Raw genomic sequence first — 23360 nt, forward strand, 5'->3', positions numbered from 1 at the left:
TCCATTTGGAACATTGTGGGCTCTCTTATTACAAGAATGAGATATATAAGAGAAGGAAAAAGAGAGAGAGGAAAGGAGAATTTGCCACTGGAAGGTCCTAAGAATGGCATGGAGACAGAGGAACATGGAGGGTGAAGGGGACAGCTCACCTCATCCTTGGCCTGGAATAAATATTCTTTTCCATCCTGTAAGCTGTTGGGAGACAAGAAGCCACAAAGGCAGTGCTGAGAATCTGTCTGCCAGGTCAGCACGGGAGAGCTCTATTCTCACCCCGAGGCTGGCTGGGAGGACACTGGGGCGCCCTGGGAGCCAGGCCAGGCTTGCTTTGCACATCCTTCAAATTCCTAGGGTTTTGCAAATGTGCAAAATTAAACCCTTTCGGATTGGCTGTGGAGGGCCATGGTGAGCTCACTGGCATCCCAGGATACATGCTGCTGCTCGCTGGCAGGCAGAGGCAGACCCCTGGAGGTTCCTGGTGGCAGGGGAGTGGAGACACCCTGCCCCTACATTTCCTGCCCAGGAAAAATTTTCAGCTTGATATAATCAGTTACTCAGCTTGTTTCTTGATTTCCTCACTTCTTTTTTTGGTACAGGGGCTCGAACTCAGGACTACCGCTTGGCAGGCGCTTATGCTGCTGAGCTAAATCCCCAGCCCAGTTTCCTCACTTCCTGTGAGGACCCCCCAGCTCTCCCTCACTGCAGGTGTCCGTGGTACTGGGTTTGGCGGTTCCACCTGGGTATTCCTTACAGGCAACTGTGCCTACTGCCCTCATGTTAGCACTGACTCTTCCCATCCCAAGAGCACCGGCAGGTTCCTACCTCAGCTTGAAGACATGTTTGCGCTTTCGATAGTCAAAGGCCACACCACTCTGGGCCCTGGTCAGCCGGACGGGCACCTCTCCATGGTATGGCACACCCACACTGGCTGCCTTCGCATCCTTGTAAAAGCCGAGGGTCCCATTCCGCAGGACACAGTACACATTCTGCCAGGATCTGGGCAGGACACGGTGGGGTCAGGAGGCCAGATGGGTGGATGAATGGGTAGCCAAGCGGGGCCTCAGCCCTGGGGCTGCCTTGGACTTGTGGTTCCACTCTTGTCTTTAGGCCCTTCTGGCCCTTCCCAGGGGCCTGCACCAATCCTGAGTCCTACCCTTCCCAGAGGACACAGTAGTTTAGGGTGCCCCTTCTCTGTCTGGGAAGAGGCTCCAGAGAAGCCTCTGCAGGGGAAGCTTAGAGAAGACAGGCACTGCACAGCCAGTGTGAGTACCTGTTGGCTGCCTTCTTGAGAGTGGTCTCCATCTCTTGTTTGCGGCACAACATCCCCTCCATCTGCTCCTGGGCAGAGAGCTCAGGGCCTCGACCGGACAGGGCGGCAACGTGGGCTGACTCGGATGACCTGCTCTGGGGCATCACAGGAGAGGCTGGGCCCTGGGGTCGTGTCTGCCTCTCTCCCCGTGGCCCATTGGCCTCATCCCCTGCACCAGTTCCCTGTTAGGGAAAAACAATGTCATGTCAAAGAATGAGTTAGAGTCAAACATGATGGCATATCCCTGTAATAACAGGACCCTGGGAGGCTGAGGTGGAGGGATCACAAGTTTAAGCCCAGCCCGGGAAACTTAATGACTTAGTAAGACCTGGTCTCAAATAAAAAGGGTTCCTGGGAATGTAGCTCATTGCAAGGGTCCTGGGTTCTGCCCTCCTCCCCAAAAACGGTAAGTTAAGAAGTACTTTACCTGAAGACTGGAGAGCTCTGTGGCCAAGAGCTGTCTTCCAACCCCCATTTCTCTCTCCCTTTTTTTTGGTCCTGGGGATCCAACTCAGGACATGGCTGAACTAAAACCCCATCCCAGTTTCTCTTGAGCTCTTCCCTCCCTTATCCCTAGGATTCCCACCCAGTTTTGTTCTTTCATCTCCCAGGCATCCACACCCACACCTCCCGGGGCACTCACGGGTCCTTCAGAGAAACTGCTCTGCTCGAGTCTCTGCTGCTCCAAGAGAGGCTGCAAGCACAACAGACTGTGAGGGGTGGGTGTGGCAGGTGGTGCTGAAGGAGCTGCCCAGGGATGTGGCGCTACCTGTGAAGACTCCGAGTCCGTGCAGACCCCATTGACGCTGGGTGCCTGTGAGGACGCTGGCTGCCGTGGCTGGCTTCTGGAATGGCCAAAGGTGACACAGAATAAATACTCCCTGGCTTCCACGGGCTCAGCCTCATCCTCCTGGCCCAAGTGTCCCGGCTCTCACCCATCCCATCCCGCCTGGCCGTCTACCAGCTCCCCTGCAGGCAGGCCGGCTGTGGGCTCTGGAGCGGGAGGCTGTTTCCTCCGTTCCTCCTCCTCCCTCTTTCTCTTCCGCTCCTTCTCTCGTTCCTCCAGCTGTCAAGAAATGCGGAGGTTAGCCTGTAGAAGGCCTCAAGTAAGGAGCAGGGTATGGGGGAAGCTGAAAAGTCTCAGCTCTGGTCTGATGAAATAGGCAGGATAGATAGAGAGGGGAATCTGAAGAGAAGGTGTTGGACAAGAAGTCATGGGGAGATGGAGCCTCATGACCCCTAATGCAGTGAGAAAAGGACCCTCTCAGCTCACACTTTGGCGATGCCAGGGCCATGGGAAAGAATAAATGTCTTCTTCAAAAACAGAGTATGCAGGGCCAGGTAGGGTCGTGGCAAGCACCCTGGGGACCCACGGCCCTCACCGCAGTGAGTTTCTCCAGTGCGCTGAAACGCTCCTCCCAGGCAACAGCAGATTTCTGGAAGGCTTCGTGCCGCTTGATGAGGCTTTCTACTTCGTCCACCGTGCAGCCCAGCTCCGCACTCCGCACCAGCGGCTCCTGGCTGCACAGCCAGGCCTCTGCCATTCCTGCGTCTCTCCCAAACACAAGCACTTCCAAAACTGCCAGGATTGTGGGATGCAGAGAGATGGCAGGTCAGAAGGGGCACGGCAGGACAGTGCCCCTAGAAACAGGGATGGAAGAAGGCAGAGCCCCAGAGCAGTGGGTTCCTGGTCTCTCCTCCCCTGGAAACCACAGAAAGGGACCTAATAACCCTCCTCCCAGGACCTAGTATCCCCACAGTGGCTCACCAAGCTGGAGCCAGTCCATCTTCTCCTGCCATTTGTCAGCTGTCTCCTGGCGCCGGGCTTGTAGTTGAGACAGCTTCTCTGAGATCTGGGAGGCAGATACAAGTTAGCATTCAGGAGGGCTCTTCTAGTGAGTTACCAGTTCCAGCGAGTTGTGACTTTTTTTTTGGTACTGGGAATGGAACTCACAACCTCACACTTACCAGGCAGGTGCTGTGCCACTGAGCCATATCTCTGGCCCAGAACTTGTGATTTTAAGAAGTAGAAAGAACTGGGGAGATGAGAGCACACACCTGCCATCTAGTACCCAGGGAAGCCAGGACACGAGAATTACAAATTTAAACTTAGCCTGAGCAAATTAGTGAATTAGTGAGGCTCTGTCTCAAAATAAAAATAAATAAATAAATAAAGATCTGGGACGCGTCTGTGATCCCAGCACTGAGGGAGACTGAAGCAGGAGGACTGCAAGTTCAAGTCCCAGCTGGGCAACTTGGAGAGGGCTGGGGATATAGCATAGTGGTAGAGTGGCCCTAGGATTCATTCCTAGCACCACCAATAAATAAATAAATAAGTAAAATTTCAAAAGGGCCGGAGATGTAGCTGAATGTGAAGGCCCTGGGTTCAAACCTCAGTACCACATTAGGAGAAAAAGAAAAAGAAGAAGAAAAAAGGAAGAGGAGAACTTGAGAAAGAAGAGGTGGTAGTGGTCGTGGTAGTAGCAGACAGTTTGTAAGGATGGTAGGACATCTCTGAACAGCACTGAGGGGTTAAAAAGTGAAAGATTTCTTGCAAAGAAAGAATGAGAGGAAGCAGAAAGAAAGACTCAAGAAAACCCAGCATTGAGCCTGCTCTGTGAGGCTGGCCCAGCCTTACCCACCTCCTCAGCTGCATAATGGTTCCGTGCCAACAGCTCTTGCCCCATGTCAATGCAGGAAGAGAAGCAGTCTGCTCTGGCCTCTATCTCTGCTTTGATGCCTTGTTGGTTCTTGATGACGAGATCTGCAGAGGACACATCCCTGGAGGGATGCAGGGACAGTATCACTCATCGTCCCCAGGCCCATCACAGACACTTGCCCATGTGACCTTCAGAGGCTGTCAGGCACCATGAGTCTCACCGGGGCCGCTCCTGGGCATCCATCTGCAGGTTAATCCCATCCATCCATAGCATCAGCTCCCGGACAGCCTTGAAGAAGCGGAACTTGTCCGTGGTGTCCAGCAGCAGCTGGCGGCGAGCAGCAGAGCTTCCCTGAAGCTGGGCCCAGGCCTCAGCCACAGCCTGCATGTGGCGGCCAATCTCCTCAGCCTTGTCTCCAGCATAGGCCTTCTGGAGCCGATGGCCATCGTCCTGAACCTGCTGGACCTGTGGGGAACCCAGGCCAGAGACAGACTAAATAGGGAGACTCCAAGGAGCTGTAACCTCACTTGGTCCTGGCTGCTGCTGTCTACCTGCTGCCTGTTTCACCAGCCCAAGAGACAGGAAAAGGAACAGAGGGCCAGGGGTGGGGCTGGGTGGACAGGTGAAGACAGGTGCCTTGCTACACTGTGCCCTGTTGGTCTCATCTGGGGATGTGGGCTTAGCCCAGGGATGGGGCTTTTGGAGGCACTAGGCAGCTGAGCTTCCAGAGGCCTGCCTGGCACAAAGGAACCTCAGATTGCTAAAATTGAGACACGTAGCCTGCAGCAAAAACCTGAGTGTAAATGGGTAAAGGATTTACATTATTTTAACAAGGCCTAATCTCTAGCTTGGGTGTCACAAACAAGTAAATTTTAGTATATGAAGAATCTTCCAGCCACTAGGACCACTTGAAAATGTGTGGGTCCCTCATGTGTTGTCATTAAAAGGGAATCTTAGCTGGAGACATTTTCCTGGAATGATTCTTTGGATTGAACCCCAGGCCTCTGTATTGAACTACATCCCTGGGCCTTTTTATGTTTAATTTTGAGACAGGATCTTGCTGAGCCACTAAGTTTTCCACGCAAGGTTTAAACTTGTGATCCTCTGCCTCAGCTTCTCCTAATGGTGGGACTACAGGTATGCGTCACTGCACCCAACTCCTGGAACAATTCTAACCTCCTGGAGCAATTCTAACCTTTCTGAGTGACCTCCATGTTGTCGTCCTCCCAGCATTTCTGAGATTTGTCCCCTGGTTCCTTGGACATCCCACCCCATTTCCTACAGTCTCCTTTTAGCCTTTCCCACTCACTCCATGGGAGTCAGACCTGGGCGCTGAGGGCCTGAATGTCGTGCTCGTAGGCACAGTGCCGACGCTGCAAGGCCTCAGCGGCATTGAGGTCCCGGCCGGTACCATCAGGGAGCTGCTGCTGCTTGTGCTGCACCCGTGCTAGGGCTTGGCGGGCGCCATGCAGGAAACGCTGCAGTTCGTAGGCAGCAGCCAGCACCTGACCCCGCGTGTCCAGGAGCTCGAGCAGGTCAGCCCAGGCCTCATTGAGACTGTCCTTCCACTCGGCCACGGTGGCCCGTGCAGCATGGCCCCCTGCGATGAGCCCGTTGGCCAGAGTGTTGGCACTGTCTACACGCTCCTGACCGATGGTGCTTGTGTCCCTGGAGAACTCACGGAATTTGTCCCGGAGCATCTGGCAGAGGAAGAAGTTGTAAGGACAAAGATATGACATGGGGTCTCTGCCTGACAGAGTCCTCCTCCCGCAAAACTTAGGACTCATCTCTGAGTTAATGAGCATTGCAGCTGCTTCTCACCCCACAGTCATCTGCAATCTGACAAGAACACACACTGAGAAACGGATTTTCAAAGCAGTGTAGTCAGAGTGATTGCACATAGGTGGCTCAGGCATCACTAGGTGGTCTAATCGTAGGGGTCTACCATCGCATAAGCAGTCTGTTCTTAACCAAAATGTCATGATGCAGCTGTGACTAGCTTCAAGGCCTCCTAGCCCTAGCAAAGGCAGCGGAAGTGCTTGGAAACCTTCAGTCCTCAGACAAGGATTCTCTAACTCTGGCTTACATTTCTCCACTATCAAGGTCCAAACCCCCAATCTGTAGGGGGAAATCTGAAGTCCTATTTTATTAAATTCTGCTGAATAAGTGTGGTTGGTAATTAATTTATCTCCTGCCTTCTCCTATCCTCAGCCTGTGTCTCCCTTTCTGCATAATTCTTCAAATGATTCACCTCACAGTGCCTGCTCTGCCTGGTTTTGTGCTCCCAACCCACCATGCACTGCCCTGATAGAGGCCTTAGTCTCCCACGGGTCCTCAGTCCCTCAGCACAGGGTTCCTCCCTGTACTCACAGTCACATGCTCATAGTCCTGGCCCAGCTCATGGGAAGCGGCCACCACTTCGCGCTCCTGGATCCACTGCTCCAGGTCGTCCAGCTCTCGGCGCAGCTGGCACAGCCGGAGGTGCTCCTGCAGGCGCTCACGCCGCTCGCCTGCCAGCTCCTTCAGGCTGGCGTATAGCTTGTCCACCTGGGCCTGGCGGATTGATAGCCGTGTGCTGCAAAGAGGAGGCACTGCGGTGCTTAGGGTACATTGCATTGATGCCTGGCCTGTTCCCTGAGACCCTGTTCCTGTTTGGTTCCCGATTCTTCACCAAGTCCTTGCTTCTTCTGCTTTCTAGAATGTTCTCACAGGAAGTACTACATCCTTGCACCTCCCAGGAGCAGGTTTCCTTCCTTATCCCCTGGGGCCTGGGCTCTTTTGAGGTCTGTGAGCTCACCTCTCTGGATGGTCATGGTCAATCAGATCTTGGCTGCTGGCTGCCAGCTGGTGAATGGTCTGGGCATAGTCAGCCAGGGCTTGCTCCAATACCTGATGCTTCTTTACCTCTGCCTGGGCACTCAGCTCATCCTGGGAGAGGGGACAGAGGATGTTAAGAGAGCTGGGGAGGAAAGATCGGCCACACAGACTGGTTCTGCCCTGGCTCTCACCTTGGCTTTCTCCTGGCCCATCATGTGTAGCTCTTGTTCACCCATCCAGGCCTCAGCCTCGGCGGCATCACGGTAGAACTGCTGGGCCCGCAGGGCTTCCTCCAGTCGCTTCCCCCGGAGCTCCAGCTCGTGGCTGAGGCGTTTCCACATTCCCTGGAGCTCGGCCAGCTCAGGGCCTGCTGCTGCTGCACCCAGAGCACGCTGTCGCTCCGTGAGGTCTTCGATCCGAGGTTCGTGACCCTGGATCTCCTTCTGCAGGGTCTGACCCCACCCATAGAAAAGGATACACTAAAAGCCTTGCAAAGGACTGGAGGCCACATCCCCTTTCTAGGCCCAGAGATATGAGGACGATGCCCCTTCAATCCTCACAGTCCCCTCTCATGGTGAGGAAAGGTGAACCACCATCTCTGGGGATACGGAGCAGTGAGTGGGGTCAGGGAAAGTAGAGGAGGCTCCCAGGAACTTTTCCCCTTAGCCTCTGACTCACCTGGTTTTTCTTCATGAGGAGCTGGACACTGGGCAAGTCCTTGCCATGTTCCATAGAGCTGGCCATGGGCAGCCGCTCTGTCACCCACAACTGAATGAAAAAGAGGTGGGGGTTGTCAACGGAAGTGCAGAGGGCAAAGCCAGCCCTGGGGCTGCAGCCTGGGGATTCTTAGGGCTATGGATGTGTGCAGGGAAGTCATCCCTAGCTCTGGGGTAAAGGGATCTTACAGGGGAAGCCTCTCAGTGCCAAAGCGGGTGAGAGTGGAGTGCTGTTGGCACCTCCCCGTTGTCCAGGAAGGAGGCTTGAGAGCCCTGTGGCAGGGCGACTTGCCCACGAAGACTTTATCCCATGCCCATGGCCCAGGAACTCACAATCTCATCCGCCACATCCCGGTGGAACTGGTGCTGCTCTCGGGAGGCCTGCAGGCGCTGGCAGCGTTCCTTCATGGGCTGACACAGGGCCCTGAACTTCTCCTCCACGGCCCTCGAGGTCCTCTCCACCTCCCCTGCACCCTGGTCTTCCTGGGCCAGTGCCTTTGCCTGAGCCTGGATCGCCTCTACCTCCTTCTCTCTCACAGCCATCTCCCGTTCCAGCATCTGCAAACCAGAGAAGGGTGATGTTAGTGCCACACTGCCACATCCAAGCTCGGGACACACTAGTCTATCTCAAGCCAATTGTGATTTCTTTTGTTTTTGAGACTGTGTCTCCCTATGCTCCAGGCTGGTTACAGACATGTTATGTTGTCCAGGCTGGTTTCGAACTTTTTCTTCTCTTGTCCCAGCCTCCCAGAGTGCTAAGATTATAGGCATTAATGATTTCTTATCTCCAAGGCTCCCCTCAAAGCATCCCTTGATGCTGTGGATCAGTGGATCTTGAACTCTAATACATGTAAGAATCCAGGGTTGTATAATAACTATGCCTGTTATCAATTTACTGTTCTTTCAGTCCCTGTTATCTCTGCTCTGCTTTCAGATGTTGTAACTGGATCTTTTCAAAATCCTTGGGGAGCTGGTGCAATGTCGAATCTTGTCAATAGAGGGCACCAGAGGGCTAACACAACAGGAAGGGCTTCTAAAATTCCAGCATGCTTTTCTTCTTGTGCCAACAACAAAACTGTGTAGTGTGCAAGAGAGTCTGTGGCTCTTTCCCCCTACAGCAAGCTTTGCTGGTGCTCCAGGGGCAACATCCTGCAGGCCATCCTGGGCTTGCCAGCTGCAGGACTGCTGTGGCCCATGATACCCCAGCAAAAATGTTAGGCTCTTCAGTGGGCCTCTGCTTCTGCCAACTTCACTGTGAACTGAAACCTAGCCATCTCACCCCTTCCTTGGGTATTCTTCCTTGGTCCCTTGAGGTAAAGCAGCCCCTGCATTTGCTGTTCAAGAATTCTTAAAATCTTGGATCAGCAGATACAGCCCACTTCTTATTTTATGAAGTTTTATTGGAATATAGTCCCACTGCAGACACAACCCCCCCCCTTTTAATGTACTGCCTATCAAGGTTTTTGTACCCTACAAGGAAAGAGTTGAATAGTTTTGACAGAGACCATATGACTCAAAAATTCCAAAATACTTGTTTGGTCCCTTATATAAAAAGTTCTCTTTACACCTGCTATGGTTTGGATGTGATCTGACCCTCCAAAACATATGGTGAAGCCTGGTCCCCGATGTAACAGTGTAAAGGGGTGGTGGGACCTTTGAGATGTGAGTTTTTGTCTCTTGTGCATGCATTCATTTCCCTTCTTTTCTCCCATGTTATATCACAGCATGAAGCCCTCACCAAAAACCGAGAAGATGCTGACACCATGCTCTTGGACCTACAATGTCCAAAACTGAATTCTTTATAAATTACCTAGTGCCAGGCAGTCTGTTACAGCATCAGAAAACAGATTAAGACAGTATCTTTAATAGTTAGCCACCTTTCACTAATGAATAATCCTTTTAATATAATTTCCCTGTTCAAATTACCATTGTGATCTGCTTCCTGACTTTGCCCTGCCTGGTACACACCTCTGGAAATTCTGATGCCAGTGGCACATAGAAGTTATGCTGTTCACCCTCCCCACTAAAGGCCCACAGTGCACCTGCTGCTTCTTGAGCAGGATGTTGACGCTGGTGAGGTCTTTCCCATAATCATCAGAGTGCAGCTGGGCCTGCAGGCTCTCTAGCCAGCTCTCCAGGGCAGAGCAGCTTTGGGCAAACAGTTCAGCTCGGTTGGCATCAAAGAGGCTGCGGGCCTTGGCCTGGGTGGTGGTCTCCAGCTCGTCCCAGCGGTGGTGCAGGTCTGCCAGCTTCTCAGACACAAGGGCTTTCAGGTCTGGCTTCTCAAGAGACAGTTCCCGCCCTTCCTGGGTGGCAGGACAAAGAAGGTGTAAGTGCCAGAAAGAGACACCACTGAATCCTACAGTCTGATAGCACAGCAGGAGCTGAAAAGGCAGTAGAGACCTAAAGTGTAGGCAGTAATTCAAAGTTCCTGTGTGAGCTCATAACATACCCTTCCCAGAGCTTTTAAACTGCTTCTAAACACCTAGTGCTCTCTGCAGATTAAACTCTATTCTTCCTTCAAGGTGAGACTCAAATTGCACTTCAATTAAAAAACTTTTGTGCAGGTGATGGTTACATATGCCTGTAATTCCAGTACTCTGGGAGGCTAAGGCAGGACATTCACAAATTTAAGCTCAGCTTGGGCAACTTAGTGACTTAAACTGTCTCAAAATAAAAAAATAAAACAGGGCTGGAAGGTGGTTCAGTGTGAAGGTCCTGGGTTCAATCCCCAACACTGTTTTAAAAAAAAAAACCACTGCAACCTTTGTTCAGATGCGGTTCTAGGTCTAGTGTCTGTGCTTTCTAGTGTTCTGCTGCATATGGACTTACATTACTTGCTATCATTTTATGTTTTTCAAATCATCACTCCTCTCTTGAACTAAGGGAAGTGAGTCTGCTTGATCTCCCCACTTTAGTCTTTTGGAGGGAGGAGTCTTGTTTCTGGGGAGGTGGATGTAGAAAGCATGCATGGAAGGCAAGCTGGACACACCAGAGAACTGAGGCCTCAAGAGCAACTCTCAGCCAAGAGCAGAGCACAAAGTGACGGTGCACACATGGTGACTTTGTGCTTTGGCTGAGAGAATGCTGCTGCAGAGCTGCCTCACTGCCTCTTAATTCTTCTACATCATCTCCCAGAGTGCTCTGGTTGTTACCAGTGTAACTGACATGATGATGTACACTGTTCCACCCGTGTGTATATGTGTGTGTGTGTGTGTGTGTGTGTGTGTGTGTGTGCGCGTGTGCATGTGTGTACGTGCTAAGCATCTGGTCTACCATTAAGCTGGTTTCAGGTTCTGCTTCTGGGGCCAGAAATCTAGATACTGCCTCGAGGCCTTTTCCCTGGCTGTCAGGCTATACAATGTCCAAAGCTGTCACTGTCTGGTCACTTCCCAGCATTCTGCACGAGCCACACCACAAACCATTCTTCCTGTGGGCTTACTGGAGCTGTCCTTCAGCTGACCCTAAACATTTCCCCATCTTTGCTCCCCTTTGCACTGCTCCTGCCAGGTTGGCTTCCCTCTTGATCCTCAGAGGCATGAGGGGTGCTTTTCTGTTCATGCTCTTTTCTCCACCTAGAAACATCTCTTCTTGTCCCACATTCTGCTCATCCTGTGGGACTACACTGGATGTTCCTGCTTCCAGAATTCCATGTCTTCTCTGTGTAGCCCTCACTGGACTACACTGAGTCTTTACTGGACTTTTCTGAGAGCATCATGTTCTGCCCTGGATTTAAATTAGCTGTTTAGGGGCTGGGGATTTAGCTCAGCAGCATAAGCACCTGCCTTGCAAGCAGGCAGTCATGAGTTTGATCCCTGGTACCAATGAAAAGGAAAAAGACAAAAAAAAAAAAAATTAGCTGTTTATGCACATATCTCACGTCTTAGGCTCCAGCATTGTTCCTGGAGCGTGGAGCCCACAGTAGCATCACTTTCATTTTATACTCAGTGCTGAAAATAATGTTTTGCATATAGCAGCACCAAGTAAATACTTGCTAAGCAAATGGAAACTCTGAAAAAGTACTAGTGTCCCCTCTCCCCCTAGCCATCACACCCTTAATAGAAAGTGTTTTTATACACCACACAGCATCTGACTGTGCTCAGTACACTCAGAGGTCTCCAGGAATACTTGCTGAGTAAAGTTTCACCTGTCCTCAGCAATGCAGGGAGAGTGGATGGGAGACCAAGTCCAGGAATAGCAAGACAAAAATAAGAGCTGGCAGACTACGGTGGATGGGTTAAGTGTGGCCCACTTCCTGGTTTTATAAATAAAGTTTTATTGGAAGGTAACCATATTCATTTGTGTAAATGTTCTCTATGGCAGCTTTTGCACTACAATGGCAGAGACACAAAGTTGCAGCAGAAATCATATGACTTGCAAAGTCCAAAATATTTTTTCCCTAGTCCTTGATAGCATGTTTGTGGATCCTTGCTGCAGAGAGGCATCCTGCAGTGGATTCAGGAACAGTTAGGGTGTTAAACTAATGCTGAAGTTTGGCTCCCTAATAAGTTGTACCTTCTCAAAGTTCCAGAGTCACAAGGCCTCCACTTTACATCATGGCATTGTGGTCTCAGAGGTCCATGAACTCTAATCCTCAAAGAACCATGTCCTGGAAATAGGCCTCTTACAGCCAGCTTGTGCCCAGAACCCCGCCCAGAGGCAACACTAAAAACTCATTCTCCCTGCTCCTGTCACACTGCTCACCTTGTCCACCTTGTCCAGCCAGTCCTTGTTGGCTGCCAGCTCGGCCATGAATGCCTGGTGCTTCTGCCATTTGGTGTGTAAGTTGCGGGCCTCATCATAGGATACATCCTGGGCTGTCAGCATCTTCTCGTCGATCCAGAGTTTTAGCTGGAGCAAACAAAAGCAGAGATGGAGAAGGCAGAGGACATGTGAGAGGGACAAGAGAGTGGAAAATGAGAGGGGGAGAGCGGGACCAGTAGACATGGAAGATTCGAGAAGAAGCCATGACGTGGTTCACAGGCTTTGCTGATACCATGATGCACTTATTCTAGGTGCACAGCAAGGGCATGTGGGAAAGAGAAGGAAGCTAGAGGATGCCAAGGAATGCCAAGGAACTGAAGCTCACCTCATGAGAGTCCTGCAGGAAGTGCTGCTGCTCTCGGTTGTCCCGAAGACGGCCCAGAAGCTGCTGCACTGCCTCTTGATTCTTCCTGTGTCTGTAATGACAGCCTCTTGTGAAACCTTGAACTTGCTGTGAAAGGGTTTCACCCCTTTAGCTCATGGAGCGGCCTCAGTCTTCCTCTTTGGGGATAGCACCTCCAAGGAGCCCCACATGACTCCCCAGGCAACAGATTTCCAGGCCTTTTGCCCCAGCTGGAGGACAGTCCCTCCAAGACCCTGGCCCAGCTCCTCTTGACCATCTTATCTTTCCCCCTCTAATGTGGTTATCAAGCCCACCCTGTCAGTTCACCTGTGCCACATCTCCATCCTTAAGGCCACCTTATTTTTACTTATTCCTCCCTCTAGCTCCTCCAGCACCCTCCTCGCACCTCCTCTCAATGGAGTCCGCCTTCTCCTGGATCTTCTCAGCATGGATGTTGCCCTCTGACACCAGCTGGCGCCCAGCCTCCAGGAGCCCACGGATGCGTTCTCCATTGGCGTCCATGGTGCTCATGAAGTCTTCCAGCTTTTTAATGGCAGCGTCCGCGGCCTGGAGTGTCCCTGGCATCTCCGTGTGAGACAGGACATACTCCTATGTGGGAGGGTGGTAACAAGCTCACTCTTCAAAGCACAGAGGGTCCACCCCTTCAGAGGGGACCCACCAAAGGCACACGGAGAAGACAGTTCAGGGACTGGGGATTTAGCTCAGTGGCGTAAGTGCCTTCTTTGCAAGTATGCGGTCTTGAGTTCGATCCCTAGTACCGATTAAAAAAAACACACACACACAAAAACGGAGAAGACAGTTCACTGGACTATGAAGACAGAGCAGGAGAGGGTGTCTCATGTTGGGCTCCAAAGTTCCAAGGAAAGTTAGCTGGAGGACTTTTACCAGTCCAGTTCTTCTTCCAATGTATTTGTAGCTACTGACTTAATAGGTACATGACTAGCCAGAGTTTCTATTTCTTCTAGAGTCAGTTTTGTTATGTGTGTTACATTAAAACATTACTAGTACATGTTTGCAGTATATAATGTTTACATGAATCTTATGGGTAAGTGCATGTACTTATCATACCTCAATTCTCTTTATTCCCCTTCTCCTGCTTCCCTCCCCTCCCTCTGCCTCCCTCCATCTCTGGATCACTTTCTGTTTTAGATCTTTCAGATCTAAAAGATCTGTCTCTTGTGTTCCACTATCATTTATTTTTAAAGAATTGTTTATACTGGGGCTGGGGATTTAGCTCAGTGGCATAAGCGCCTGCCTTGCAAGCAGGCAGTCGTGAGTTCGATCCCTGGTATCCATAAAAACGAAAAAGACCAAAAAAAAAAAAAAAAGGTTTATACTTTGGGCTTCTCATATAGCAAAAGTTACGTGATATTTAAGCTTGTTTGTCTGATTTATTTCACTTAACATTATGGTCTCAAGGTGCATTCATTTTTCTACAAATGACTTAACTTTATCTTTATTTATGGCAGAGTAGTATTTTATTATATATAAATACCATATTTGCTTTATCCATTCATCTGTTGATGGGTACACAGGCCATTTCTTTTTTTTTTTTTTTTTAATCGGTACCAGGGATCGAACTCACAACCGCTTGCTTGCAAGGCAGGTGCTTATGCCGCTAAGATAAATCCCCAGCACCTAACATAGGCCATTTCTAAGTTTTAGCTTTTATGAGTTGTGCTGCTATAAATTTTTTTTTTAATTCCATGGTTTTAATATGTTCTTCCTGACCCTCTTGCTTTCTCAATTACTCTGGCCTCTAGTATGGTCTCCCCTGTCTTCCATGCTCCTTCAAACTTCCCCTGGTCCCCATTTTCTTTCTGATGTGCAGGGACCTTGCCCCTGACTCTCACCTGGCTGCTGAGGACACCTTCAGCCTGACGTGCATCCCGCAGGAACCCCTGGAAGCCATGGGCCTGGGCCAGGCGGCCTTGCCGGCTCTCCCACATGCGGCCCAGCTCTTCCCAGCCGGTGCCCAGGGCTTCTAGGCGCTGCCGCAGGAACAGGCACTGGGGGTCAGCCTGGTCTCGGGTCACCTCTTCGCCCAAGGCCCGCAGGCGGCTGTACTCGCTCTTGGCCCGCTCCACCTCTCCCCGCAGGGCTGCATGTTGGGCCAGGAGGGCTTCTGCTTCAGGCAGCGTGGCTGGCCCTTCTTCAGAGGCCACAGCGGTCTGTGTGCGGCCTAACCAGGCCTGGAAGTCATCCAAGCTGCGCAGGAAGTCCTGCAGTCGCCGTGCCTCACCCAGGGACTCCTCTCGACGCCGCATGGTGGCCCGCAGATCCTCCCAGCCGGTTTGTACCTCTCCAAGTCGGGCGTTGATGGCAGGGGCTTGAGCTGGATGGCTAGTGGCCAGGGTATTTGCTTCTCGGGTCAGTTCACCCACGCGGGCAGCAATGGCTTCCAGGTCACGCTCGGTACCGGCCAGCTTCCGCTGTAGGGCGAGCACCCCAGCCAGATCATTGCCCAGACCTTGGGTGGACTCAATGACCTTGGTCTTCTCTCTCATCCAAGCCTGGGTTTCTGTGCATTCTAGATGGTAGTTCTGGATGCTCAGGGCTGATGTCAGAGCCGCCTTCTTGCCATCAGCCAGGGACCTAAACTGCTGCCACCTACAAATAGGGGAGGGGCAGTCTGGAGTTTGGAGTTGCTCAGCTTCCCTGCCCCAGCTAGGTGTACTTGGAGGCTTCTTCCTAGCTTCTCTTGCTTGGTATTTACCCAGCTACATTCTCACCCCACTGGCTACTCCTTTTTTTGACCATTCCCCATCTAGTCACAAGCTTTCCTGGACCTCCTTGACCCTCTCTTTCATGTCATTCATCATTTCTCCACCCCAACATGTAGTCCTTATTTTTCTAGGCCTTAGCATACTCTCTCTCAATTCCCACTCCAGTTGCCTCATTTCTCTCTCCATCCCTGGTTCACCCTCAAGCATACCTCTGGTTGAGTTGCTTCTGTGTGTTAATAATTCGGTCCTTGCCTGGGGGGTTGGCCTTCAGCAACTGCTCAGCAATGTCATTCACAGCAGTAATTCTTGCTGCCAGGGCATTCATTTCGGGTTCCAGGGTCTCAAACCTAAGGGGGTGGAAGAGTGAGCATGAAGGGTGAGCAGCAGGGAGGCCACGGGAATGCTTGTCCTTCAGCCCAAGGCTTTTGTCTCTGTATCCCTGTACCTCTTAGCCCACAAGGTCCACAGTACCTGGGAGTTTGGGGAGGAGCCTCTAACTCCTCCTAAACAAGCATAAAAACTATCTTCTTTAGGGTTGTCCAAAAGATGGTGATGGTTGGAGGTCAGGCACAGTTGTACAAGTTAAACTCAACCCTGGCATGAACAGGACCCCACCTTTACTAAACCTCACTGTTCCTATTGGGGCTCAACCCTTAGCTGCCTATCCAGGCCTCACCCCACTAACATGAGCTAAAAAATGAAGTGGTAACCAAAAATGTGTCTAAGTGATAAAGATGTAAAACCTAATTTAAGTGTCCCAGAGACCTTTTATATTCTAGTAGGGCAGGATCTGTAAAGGGAAAAGGAATAAACAGATTGTGAGCCACAATCTGTGTCATAAATCCTCAGTTCTGTATTATGGCTGAACACAGCCACAAGCAATATATAACTGAGTGGGTATAGTTCTGTCCCAATAAAGTTTTATTTACAAAAAAGCAAAAACAAACAAACAAACAAATGGCAGCAGGGTCTATTTGCCCCAAGGGTTGTTGTTTGCTGGATCCTGTAATAGAACATTGGAAACAAAAGCAAAACCCACAAAAGTTGATTATGGTAGGTTTTATACTATGTGGTATCAAGGAATTGCTAATTTTATATTGTGTGATAATAGTTTTGATGCTCTATGAGAAAAATGTTTTTAAATAAATTTATTGCTTTGTGAATAAAGTTATTTCACAAGAGGTTAATCAGTGCCTCTGCCTAAAAGGCTGATAACTTTAAAGTCTCAGCTATTTGAAGTCCATACACAATTAGAAAGGGTGCTTTCTTATCTTTTCTAAAAGATGCACCCTGAAGAAAGTAGGAGCAGAAGGATAATGTTGGAGATCATTGTCATGGAAAGTATAAAAGAGCAAAATACTGACACTGGTGGAATCTGGCGATCGATATACTGGGGATTTGCTATGAAATGTTTAACATTTATATTAAACCTAAGCATAGATAATGACCATTAAGATTCAGAGGGAAGTAACTAAGGCACAGAGAGAAGTACCAGGCAGTTTGGTGGTGGTGGTGGGGGACCTGCCACCCTGCCACCCTACACCCAGTCCCTAGCTTGGAGGCCATCTGTCCCCAAGGGAGCTGCAAGTCCTACCTCTGCTGTACCACCTCCAGGTCCTCCAGGCGCTCAGGCAGAGCCAGCCCGTTCAGCCATTGCTCCTTCTCCTCCACCCAGAGACCACAGGCCCCGGCCTCACTGAGCATGGTGTAGAGCGCCAGCGCTGCCTCCAGGGCCTGTGCACGCTCGCCTGCCCGGGCCTGCAGCTCCTCGTAGTGCCTCTCCAGAGTGGGCACTCTGCCCTGCACCTCTGGCGTGTGGCTCAGTGCAGAAGGCAGGGCTGCAGCCTGCTCTCTCAAGGCATCCAGGGTGGGCCTGTGGCCTCGGATCTCCTCCTCCAGGGCCCGATGCTGCCGCGCCAGGGCCTGTGTGGAGAACTCATCGTGCCCTAGTTCAGGGCTGGACACAAGACGCAGTGCATCCACCAACCAGGCCTCCATGTCGTTTGCCTCTGCCTGGAACTGGTGGAGGCTAACAGCCTGCGTGAGCTGCTGGGTGCGCTCCTCTGCCAGGGCCTCCAGCCGCTCCCACTGGGCCTGGAGCTCTGCTGCACGTGCAGAGGCCTGGCTAGCTCCAGGATGGCCCTCAGCAACCAGCTGCTGGCCTTGCTCGAGGGTAAGCCTCAGGGGCCCCAGCCGGCCACTCATCTCATCCCGCAGGGCCGTATGCTTGTTGAGCAGGCGGAGGACGCCAGTCAGGTCCCGGCCTGTCTCAGCAGAGGCCAGGAGGTGCTGCTGCTCCCGTACCCAGGCCTCAGCCTCGCCCACTTCCCAGAGGAACCGCCAGAGGCGCCGAGACTCTTCCAGGCGAGCCCGCCGAGCAGCTGCCAACTCACACAGGGCCTCATAGCTCCGTTCCAGGTTGGCCACCCGCTCTGATACCAGCTGTGGGTCACATGGTCTGTACTCTGCAAAAGTCAAGTTGAGAGCACTACAGATCCCCAGCCCTGGCTATAAATCTCTCCATCCAATCCTGGCAGGCCTCTCTTCCAGCTCTAGCTCTGCCATCATCCAACCATCAGTTCTCCTGCTCCCAGGAGACTTCTGCCCCACATCTTAAAGATCCTCTACCTTACTCATCCATTTCCAGGGCTTCCCCAGTTTCTCACCTGTCCCTGGGTCACAGAAGCGCAGGGCAGAGGCACTGACAGCCCGCACCCTCTCAGCCTGCACAGCGATGTCTGCCTCCACCAGCTCATGCAGCTGCAGCAGGTCCTCCACACCGGCCAGGTGCTTGCCCAGGTCCTGGGACTGCAGCCGGCCCTGCCAGGCACATGCAGCACACCAGTCATTCTGAGCACTGCCTCATTCCCTGTTAGCTAGCTATATAAGCCAACCTTGCCCTGTCTTCCTCTAACTTCTCTGGGTGGCTCCAGGTGTCGCACACCTGGTCACTCCCACGCACTGGGACTCTCCAATTCTGTCCTGGCATCCCATTTCCTACCCTCAACTTCCTTCCTATGTAACAGCTTTCTTGCTGAATCCTGCTTCTAGAATCTTTGCTGTGACTCATCTTCTCAGCTCCAAAACCGGTGACACCCTCCTACCATCACAGCTCCGCCTCCAGCACCCAGCAACCTTCCACAGCTTTCCCAGACCTACCCTCCTGCCCACTTCTTAGAGACCACAATAGACTAACTCGTCTTTCTGCCCCCACTCCAGCTGCCCACGAGTCTTCTTCACATTGTAGCCCAAAAAGACCCTCTTAAAATGTTTGGCATAAGCACATTTTTTCCTATTTCAAAGTCTTTTAATCACTCTATTTTTTTTTTTTTTGGTAGCACTAGGGATAAAATCCCTTATTTGACAAGTGCTCTGCCACTGAGCTGTACCCTACCACTCCACACCCCAATCCCTAGCTTGGAGGCATCCCCAATCCCCAACCTTTTAAATTGTTTTATTTTGAGACAAGAGTCTTACTAAGTTGCCAAGGCTGGCCTTGAACTTCTGATCCTTCTGCTTCAATCACCCAAGTAGCTGGGTGCCACTGTGCCACTGTGTCCAGCTTCTCATTCTCCATATTACTTTGAATTAAACCCAAACTCCTTGACCAGGCCATAAAGCCCTAAGTGAGCTGGCCACTCCCTCCTTAATTGCTCCCATGAACCCCCTTCTCTTCACACAGCCCACTGGTCTTCCTTCTCATCCCAACATGTCTTACTTGCACAAGGACCCTTCAGCTGTCCCTTCTGCCTGAACTTTCTCTTCTCTGATCGCTCTGGACTTGGCCCAGTTCCAATGGCATTTTCTTAGAGAAGCCTTGCCCAACCACCCAGTTCCAGGGTCCCGAAAGGTCTAATGACCATCTGCTAGTGTCTCACTGGGTTTTATCAGAGTTCTTCCCACTAGACTGTGAGCTCCATGTGAAGAGGGGCCTGTTGGCTTTGTTCTTCTGAACTGGGGAGGGGCCCCAGCACTAGCACACACTCTACAAAGACGGGCTGATTGGGCAGAGGCAGTACCACAGCTGCACCCCACGACTGCTGACCGTTGGGCACCCCCGGTACCTTCATCTCTCCCATCCAGTCCATGAGGTAGAGCAGGTCCTGGAACACCTTCTGCAGTTCCAGGTTGAGGAGGAGCCGCTCCCGCCGGGCAGCCACCATCTGCCGCAGGAAGTCCCAGAGCCGTGCCACGTTGTGCTGCCGCGCCGAGATGCGCTTGATGTCGTGGTAGCGCTCAGCAGCCAGCTCTGCAGCCACAGCATCCACTGCCTGCACCCGGCCACTGTAGGCCACGATGTCTGTTTCAATGGCTTCGTGTTTCCGCACTGCTGCTTCAACTGCCGCCAGCTCTAGTCCAAAGTTGTCCTGGGGTAGAGGGCAGACAGAAGTTTGGAAACCAAAGAAGAGTGCCTCTGCTTTCCTTAGCTGTGCTCCGAAGTGCCCCAGCTGTAAGACACCAACTGCACAAGGCAGCTCTCAGTTTCTTCCCCATCCCACCCCGCCCCATGCCACCCCAACCCACCCTGCCCCCTCTCGCCTCACTATTCTCTCTCCTGCTCAAGTCTCTGCCTGCTGGCTCCTCGGTTTCTTGCTCTTCCTATCTGCATGCTGGGTTTCCTCTTCCATCATTTCCCCGCACTGCAGGGCTCCTTACTCACCCACCATGGCCTCTCTCCCACTTCTCCCCACCAGCCTGGATGTCCTCAGAGACCCCCACCTCCTGCCATGTCCTACCTGGGAAACCAGGCGCTGGTTCTCGCTGAGCCAGGTCTCCCGCATGGCGGCCTTGCGGTCAAAACGGGCAGCCAGCTGTTCCAGCTTCTCTTGGCGGATCAGCTCTGTGCGCAGGGCCAGCTCCCGCTCATGCTCGGCTTTCTCCAGCCGCTCCCAGGCCTGCGTGGTAGGTGCAGGGTTAGTGTGAGAGGCCAGGGCCGGCCAGGTCAGTGGGGCTGGGGTTCAGGGGAGCCCATGGAAACTTGGTCTAGCGTGGCTGTGGAACACCACGGGTGAGGCCACCTGCCTGTGCGTGGCTGCAAGAGAGACGGGAAGGTACAGGGACAGACTCTGGACAAGGGTGGAGGAAGGAAGATCAGTGGAAACCACTTGATGTGTTTGCAGTGGCAGGGTTGTGGGTGAACTTAATTTAACTAAACTTTAATTTTATTACTCTTCTAATGCTGTTTGTAAAAAACAAAGTAGAAGTAGAGATAGCGAGTAAGCAACATGCCGAACAAGATAACGAACTTAGGGCTGGGGATTTAGCTCAGCAGCATAAGCGCCTGCCTTGTAAGCAGGCAGTCGTGAGTTTGATCCCTGGTACTGATTAAAAAAAAAAATGAACTGAGGAATAATTTCTGAATGTGACCCTGTATGGAAAATAAGAAAAGGGGAACAGGAGTAACACACAGGAGAAGACACCAGAGTCACATCTGAGGGTGGGGCAGTGAGATGAAGTATTTAATTAAGGAAGCAGGGTTTGGTGTAGGTCAAGAAGGCCCTCGTGTGGCACATGGCCATTTTGTGTGACACAGGGGAGGACACACACCTTGTTGATGTCGGAGATGAGCCGGCCCTCACGCGGCGTGTAGACCTTCTGGTTGTTGGCCCTCAGTTTGCTCTGGATGGTGAAGAGCAGCACCTCTAAGTTCCCTTTCTCGGTGAACCTGAGACAGGGGCCCAGACAGAGTGAGAGGTGGAGTGTCCTGTGCTTTCTTTCTTACAAAAGCAATACAGGTTTTTTGTGTGAAAGCAAGAAAATGCTGACAAGTCAAAAGTCATTATTTTAAAGCATCCGAAAGCCACACAGAAACAATAAGCACTGTTACGCCTTAGCACAAAAGCATTAATTTCTTTTTTTTTTTTGTACGGGGGATCTAACTCTCGATCTTGCGCTTGCTAGGCAGGTGCTTGTGCCACTGAGCTAAATCCCTGGCAAGAGTTAGCTTTTGTTTCACACAAACAGAATCCTACTGCAACCATAGCTAACATGATCAAGGACTTACTCGTGCTGAGCTGGGCCAGCTCTCAGCATTCTGTATGCATTAACTCACCTGCTTTGCACCAGTGTCTACAGTCTCTCATTAACCCTCTCCCCCAGGTGACAAAAGTCTAAATAAATTGCTCAACTATCCCAACTGCTAAGTGGCAGAACCAGGATTTGAATTCGGACACTTTGTGCTTGGGAGTTCATGAAAAACTGGTAGCCCGCGTCTCCAAAGGTATTTCATGAACCTTTTCACGTCACTAAATGTATTTCTCTTGTACTATTTTCAGCAATTGCCTTGTGACTTATTTTTCTTTTACAAAGGTCATCATGGTGAACACTTTCAAAGGTGCATCTTTAATTGCCCAGTAAAGGACTTTCTAGGCAAAGGACATACCTCAAATCATTCCCTAGGCTTTATGGGAAGTTATTTTCTGAATAATATTAGCTTGGGAGCTGGCACATTAACTCCAAAAGATCTTGATGACTTTAAAAAGTCACACAAGTTTTAGTGCATATCATACAGAACTATCTAAGAGTATTTCTACACATGAAAACAGTGAACAAAAGTCAAGGACCTCAGCATGGTCATGCTATATCAGATCACAGTGTCGCTGCCTGCAAGTCTCTTTGTATTCTGAACTTTGAGACTGGGTCTCACCCAGTTGGCCTCAAATTTATAATCTTCCTGCCTCAGCCTCCTAGTAGCTGGAATTACAGGCATGTACCAACATGCACAGTCCAACCAGTAGTCTTATCTGATGGATCAAACTGATTCAACACTGCAATCATTTCCAAGGCATGATTTTGTCATTGTTGTTTTTCCTGAGACAGGGTCTCACTATGCTGTGCAAGCTGGCGTGGAATTCACTTGAATCTAAGGCAATTCTTCTGTCTCAGCCTCCCGAGTGCTGTGATTACTGGCATGCACCATCGAATCTGGCAGGAAGGCATGATTTTTTAAAAATGGCTAATTAGTTTTTTAAAACCTATTTGGAACAACTATGTTGTTTAGATGCTTCTGGCAGCTGGAGAAATGAACCTCTGCTGTGTGTATGTTTTGCCAAATGTCCCTCCCTAAAGGCTGCCCTGATGGAGGCTTCCAGGCAGGCATGCCCCAGCAAAGTGGAGCCTAAGGCACTTACTTGGGTGGCTTTTCCACAGTGCGGTACGAATTAAAGGACTGCAGCTGGTTCTGGACCCCACTCAGGGAGTTGGCTAGCTGCCGGTCATTGAGAGTGACAATGGTTTGCTCAATCCACTGCAGCAGTTCGGAGGCCAGAGACTCATACTTCTCCACTAGGCGCTCTGCCTCCATGGCATGGTCCAGCACCTGCATGACAGGAGGCAGACATGTGGGAGTCTTGCCTACAGGGTTCCCTTGCTCACTCTTACAGCTCTACTATGCCCTTGCTTTAGGGAAGTGAGACCCCTGATCAGGCCTCCTCTGACCATTCTGCCCACTATTTCATGGTGGGAGATACCTTGCCAATTCTTTTGCCTTCCACAGCCAGGGCCTTCATCTTGGAGAAGTAGTGGTAGTAGGTAGCCACATAGGTAATGATTGACTTCTCATCTGGTTGGTCCACATTCACATCTGAGAAAAAGGACCATTTGGGTCAGGCAGACATCAGAAACCTACTTCTCAGAAGCAGGCCTGAAGTCTGAATCACCCCATCCCTTCCAGCTCCCCAAGGCAAACATCTTTTTCAGCTCCTTTCAGAGTAAAGTGACAACATTTTACACTAAAAGGGCATGATAAAAGCTCATTGTTTTCTCCTCCTAGACATGGCACTGGCCCTCCAAGTAGAGCACAAAACTGGAAGCCTGGAAGCTCGAAGCCAGTGTGCCTTCTGGACACTAAAATTAGTTGTTTAGAGGAAGACAGAAAAAAAAGAAACGATGCCCATTTGGGAATGGATCATGGACCTGTAGGCTGGGAAGATTCCAAGCAGTCAACAGATTCAGGGATCATGGGACAGAAAGTACAAACTAAGGACGAAAAGTGCTGTAGGATAGAGG

At 51.1% G+C, this 23360-nt stretch overlaps 1 protein-coding gene across 7 annotated transcripts in view; it reads right to left on the bottom strand.

Annotated features, from left to right (window-relative positions):
- The window catches only part of Sptbn2 (spectrin beta, non-erythrocytic 2), a 40222-nt gene that overhangs the window by 1186 nt on the left and 15676 nt on the right, over positions 1-23360 (bottom strand). For 6 of the 7 annotated variants that reach the window (XM_013150800.3, XM_013150798.3, XM_063227581.1 and 3 more), the window contains 29 exons: positions 22823-22935; positions 22484-22671; positions 20901-21018; positions 20090-20248; positions 19418-19720; positions 18020-18173; positions 16948-17818; positions 15563-15700; positions 14481-15237; positions 13013-13215; positions 12589-12679; positions 12204-12350; positions 9542-9805; positions 7833-8057; positions 7462-7551; positions 6975-7235; positions 6764-6894; positions 6337-6541; positions 5292-5666; positions 4187-4431; positions 3949-4087; positions 3075-3159; positions 2689-2885; positions 2242-2372; positions 2076-2151; positions 1950-2000; positions 1268-1488; positions 820-993; positions 150-192 (listed from right to left, as the gene is read on the bottom strand). In XM_013150800.3, the coding sequence (XP_013006254.1) occupies positions 150-192; positions 820-993; positions 1268-1488; positions 1950-2000; positions 2076-2151; positions 2242-2372; positions 2689-2885; positions 3075-3159; positions 3949-4087; positions 4187-4431; positions 5292-5666; positions 6337-6541; positions 6764-6894; positions 6975-7235; positions 7462-7551; positions 7833-8057; positions 9542-9805; positions 12204-12350; positions 12589-12679; positions 13013-13215; positions 14481-15237; positions 15563-15700; positions 16948-17818; positions 18020-18173; positions 19418-19720; positions 20090-20248; positions 20901-21018; positions 22484-22671; positions 22823-22935 (6155 nt within the window). The remainder of the gene's footprint in view (positions 1-149; positions 193-819; positions 994-1267; positions 1489-1949; positions 2001-2075; positions 2152-2241; positions 2373-2688; positions 2886-3074; positions 3160-3948; positions 4088-4186; positions 4432-5291; positions 5667-6336; positions 6542-6763; positions 6895-6974; positions 7236-7461; positions 7552-7832; positions 8058-9541; positions 9806-12203; positions 12351-12588; positions 12680-13012; positions 13216-14480; positions 15238-15562; positions 15701-16947; positions 17819-18019; positions 18174-19417; positions 19721-20089; positions 20249-20900; positions 21019-22483; positions 22672-22822; positions 22936-23360) is intronic. The other variant, XM_023564411.2, reaches the window with a different exon arrangement.

This window comes from Cavia porcellus, unplaced genomic scaffold, assembly GCF_034190915.1.
Source record: "Cavia porcellus strain 051 isolate PalLab524CR breed Dunkin Hartley unplaced genomic scaffold, mCavPor4.1 scaffold_17, whole genome shotgun sequence".
In the NCBI taxonomy this organism is placed as follows: domain Eukaryota; kingdom Metazoa; phylum Chordata; class Mammalia; order Rodentia; family Caviidae; genus Cavia; species Cavia porcellus.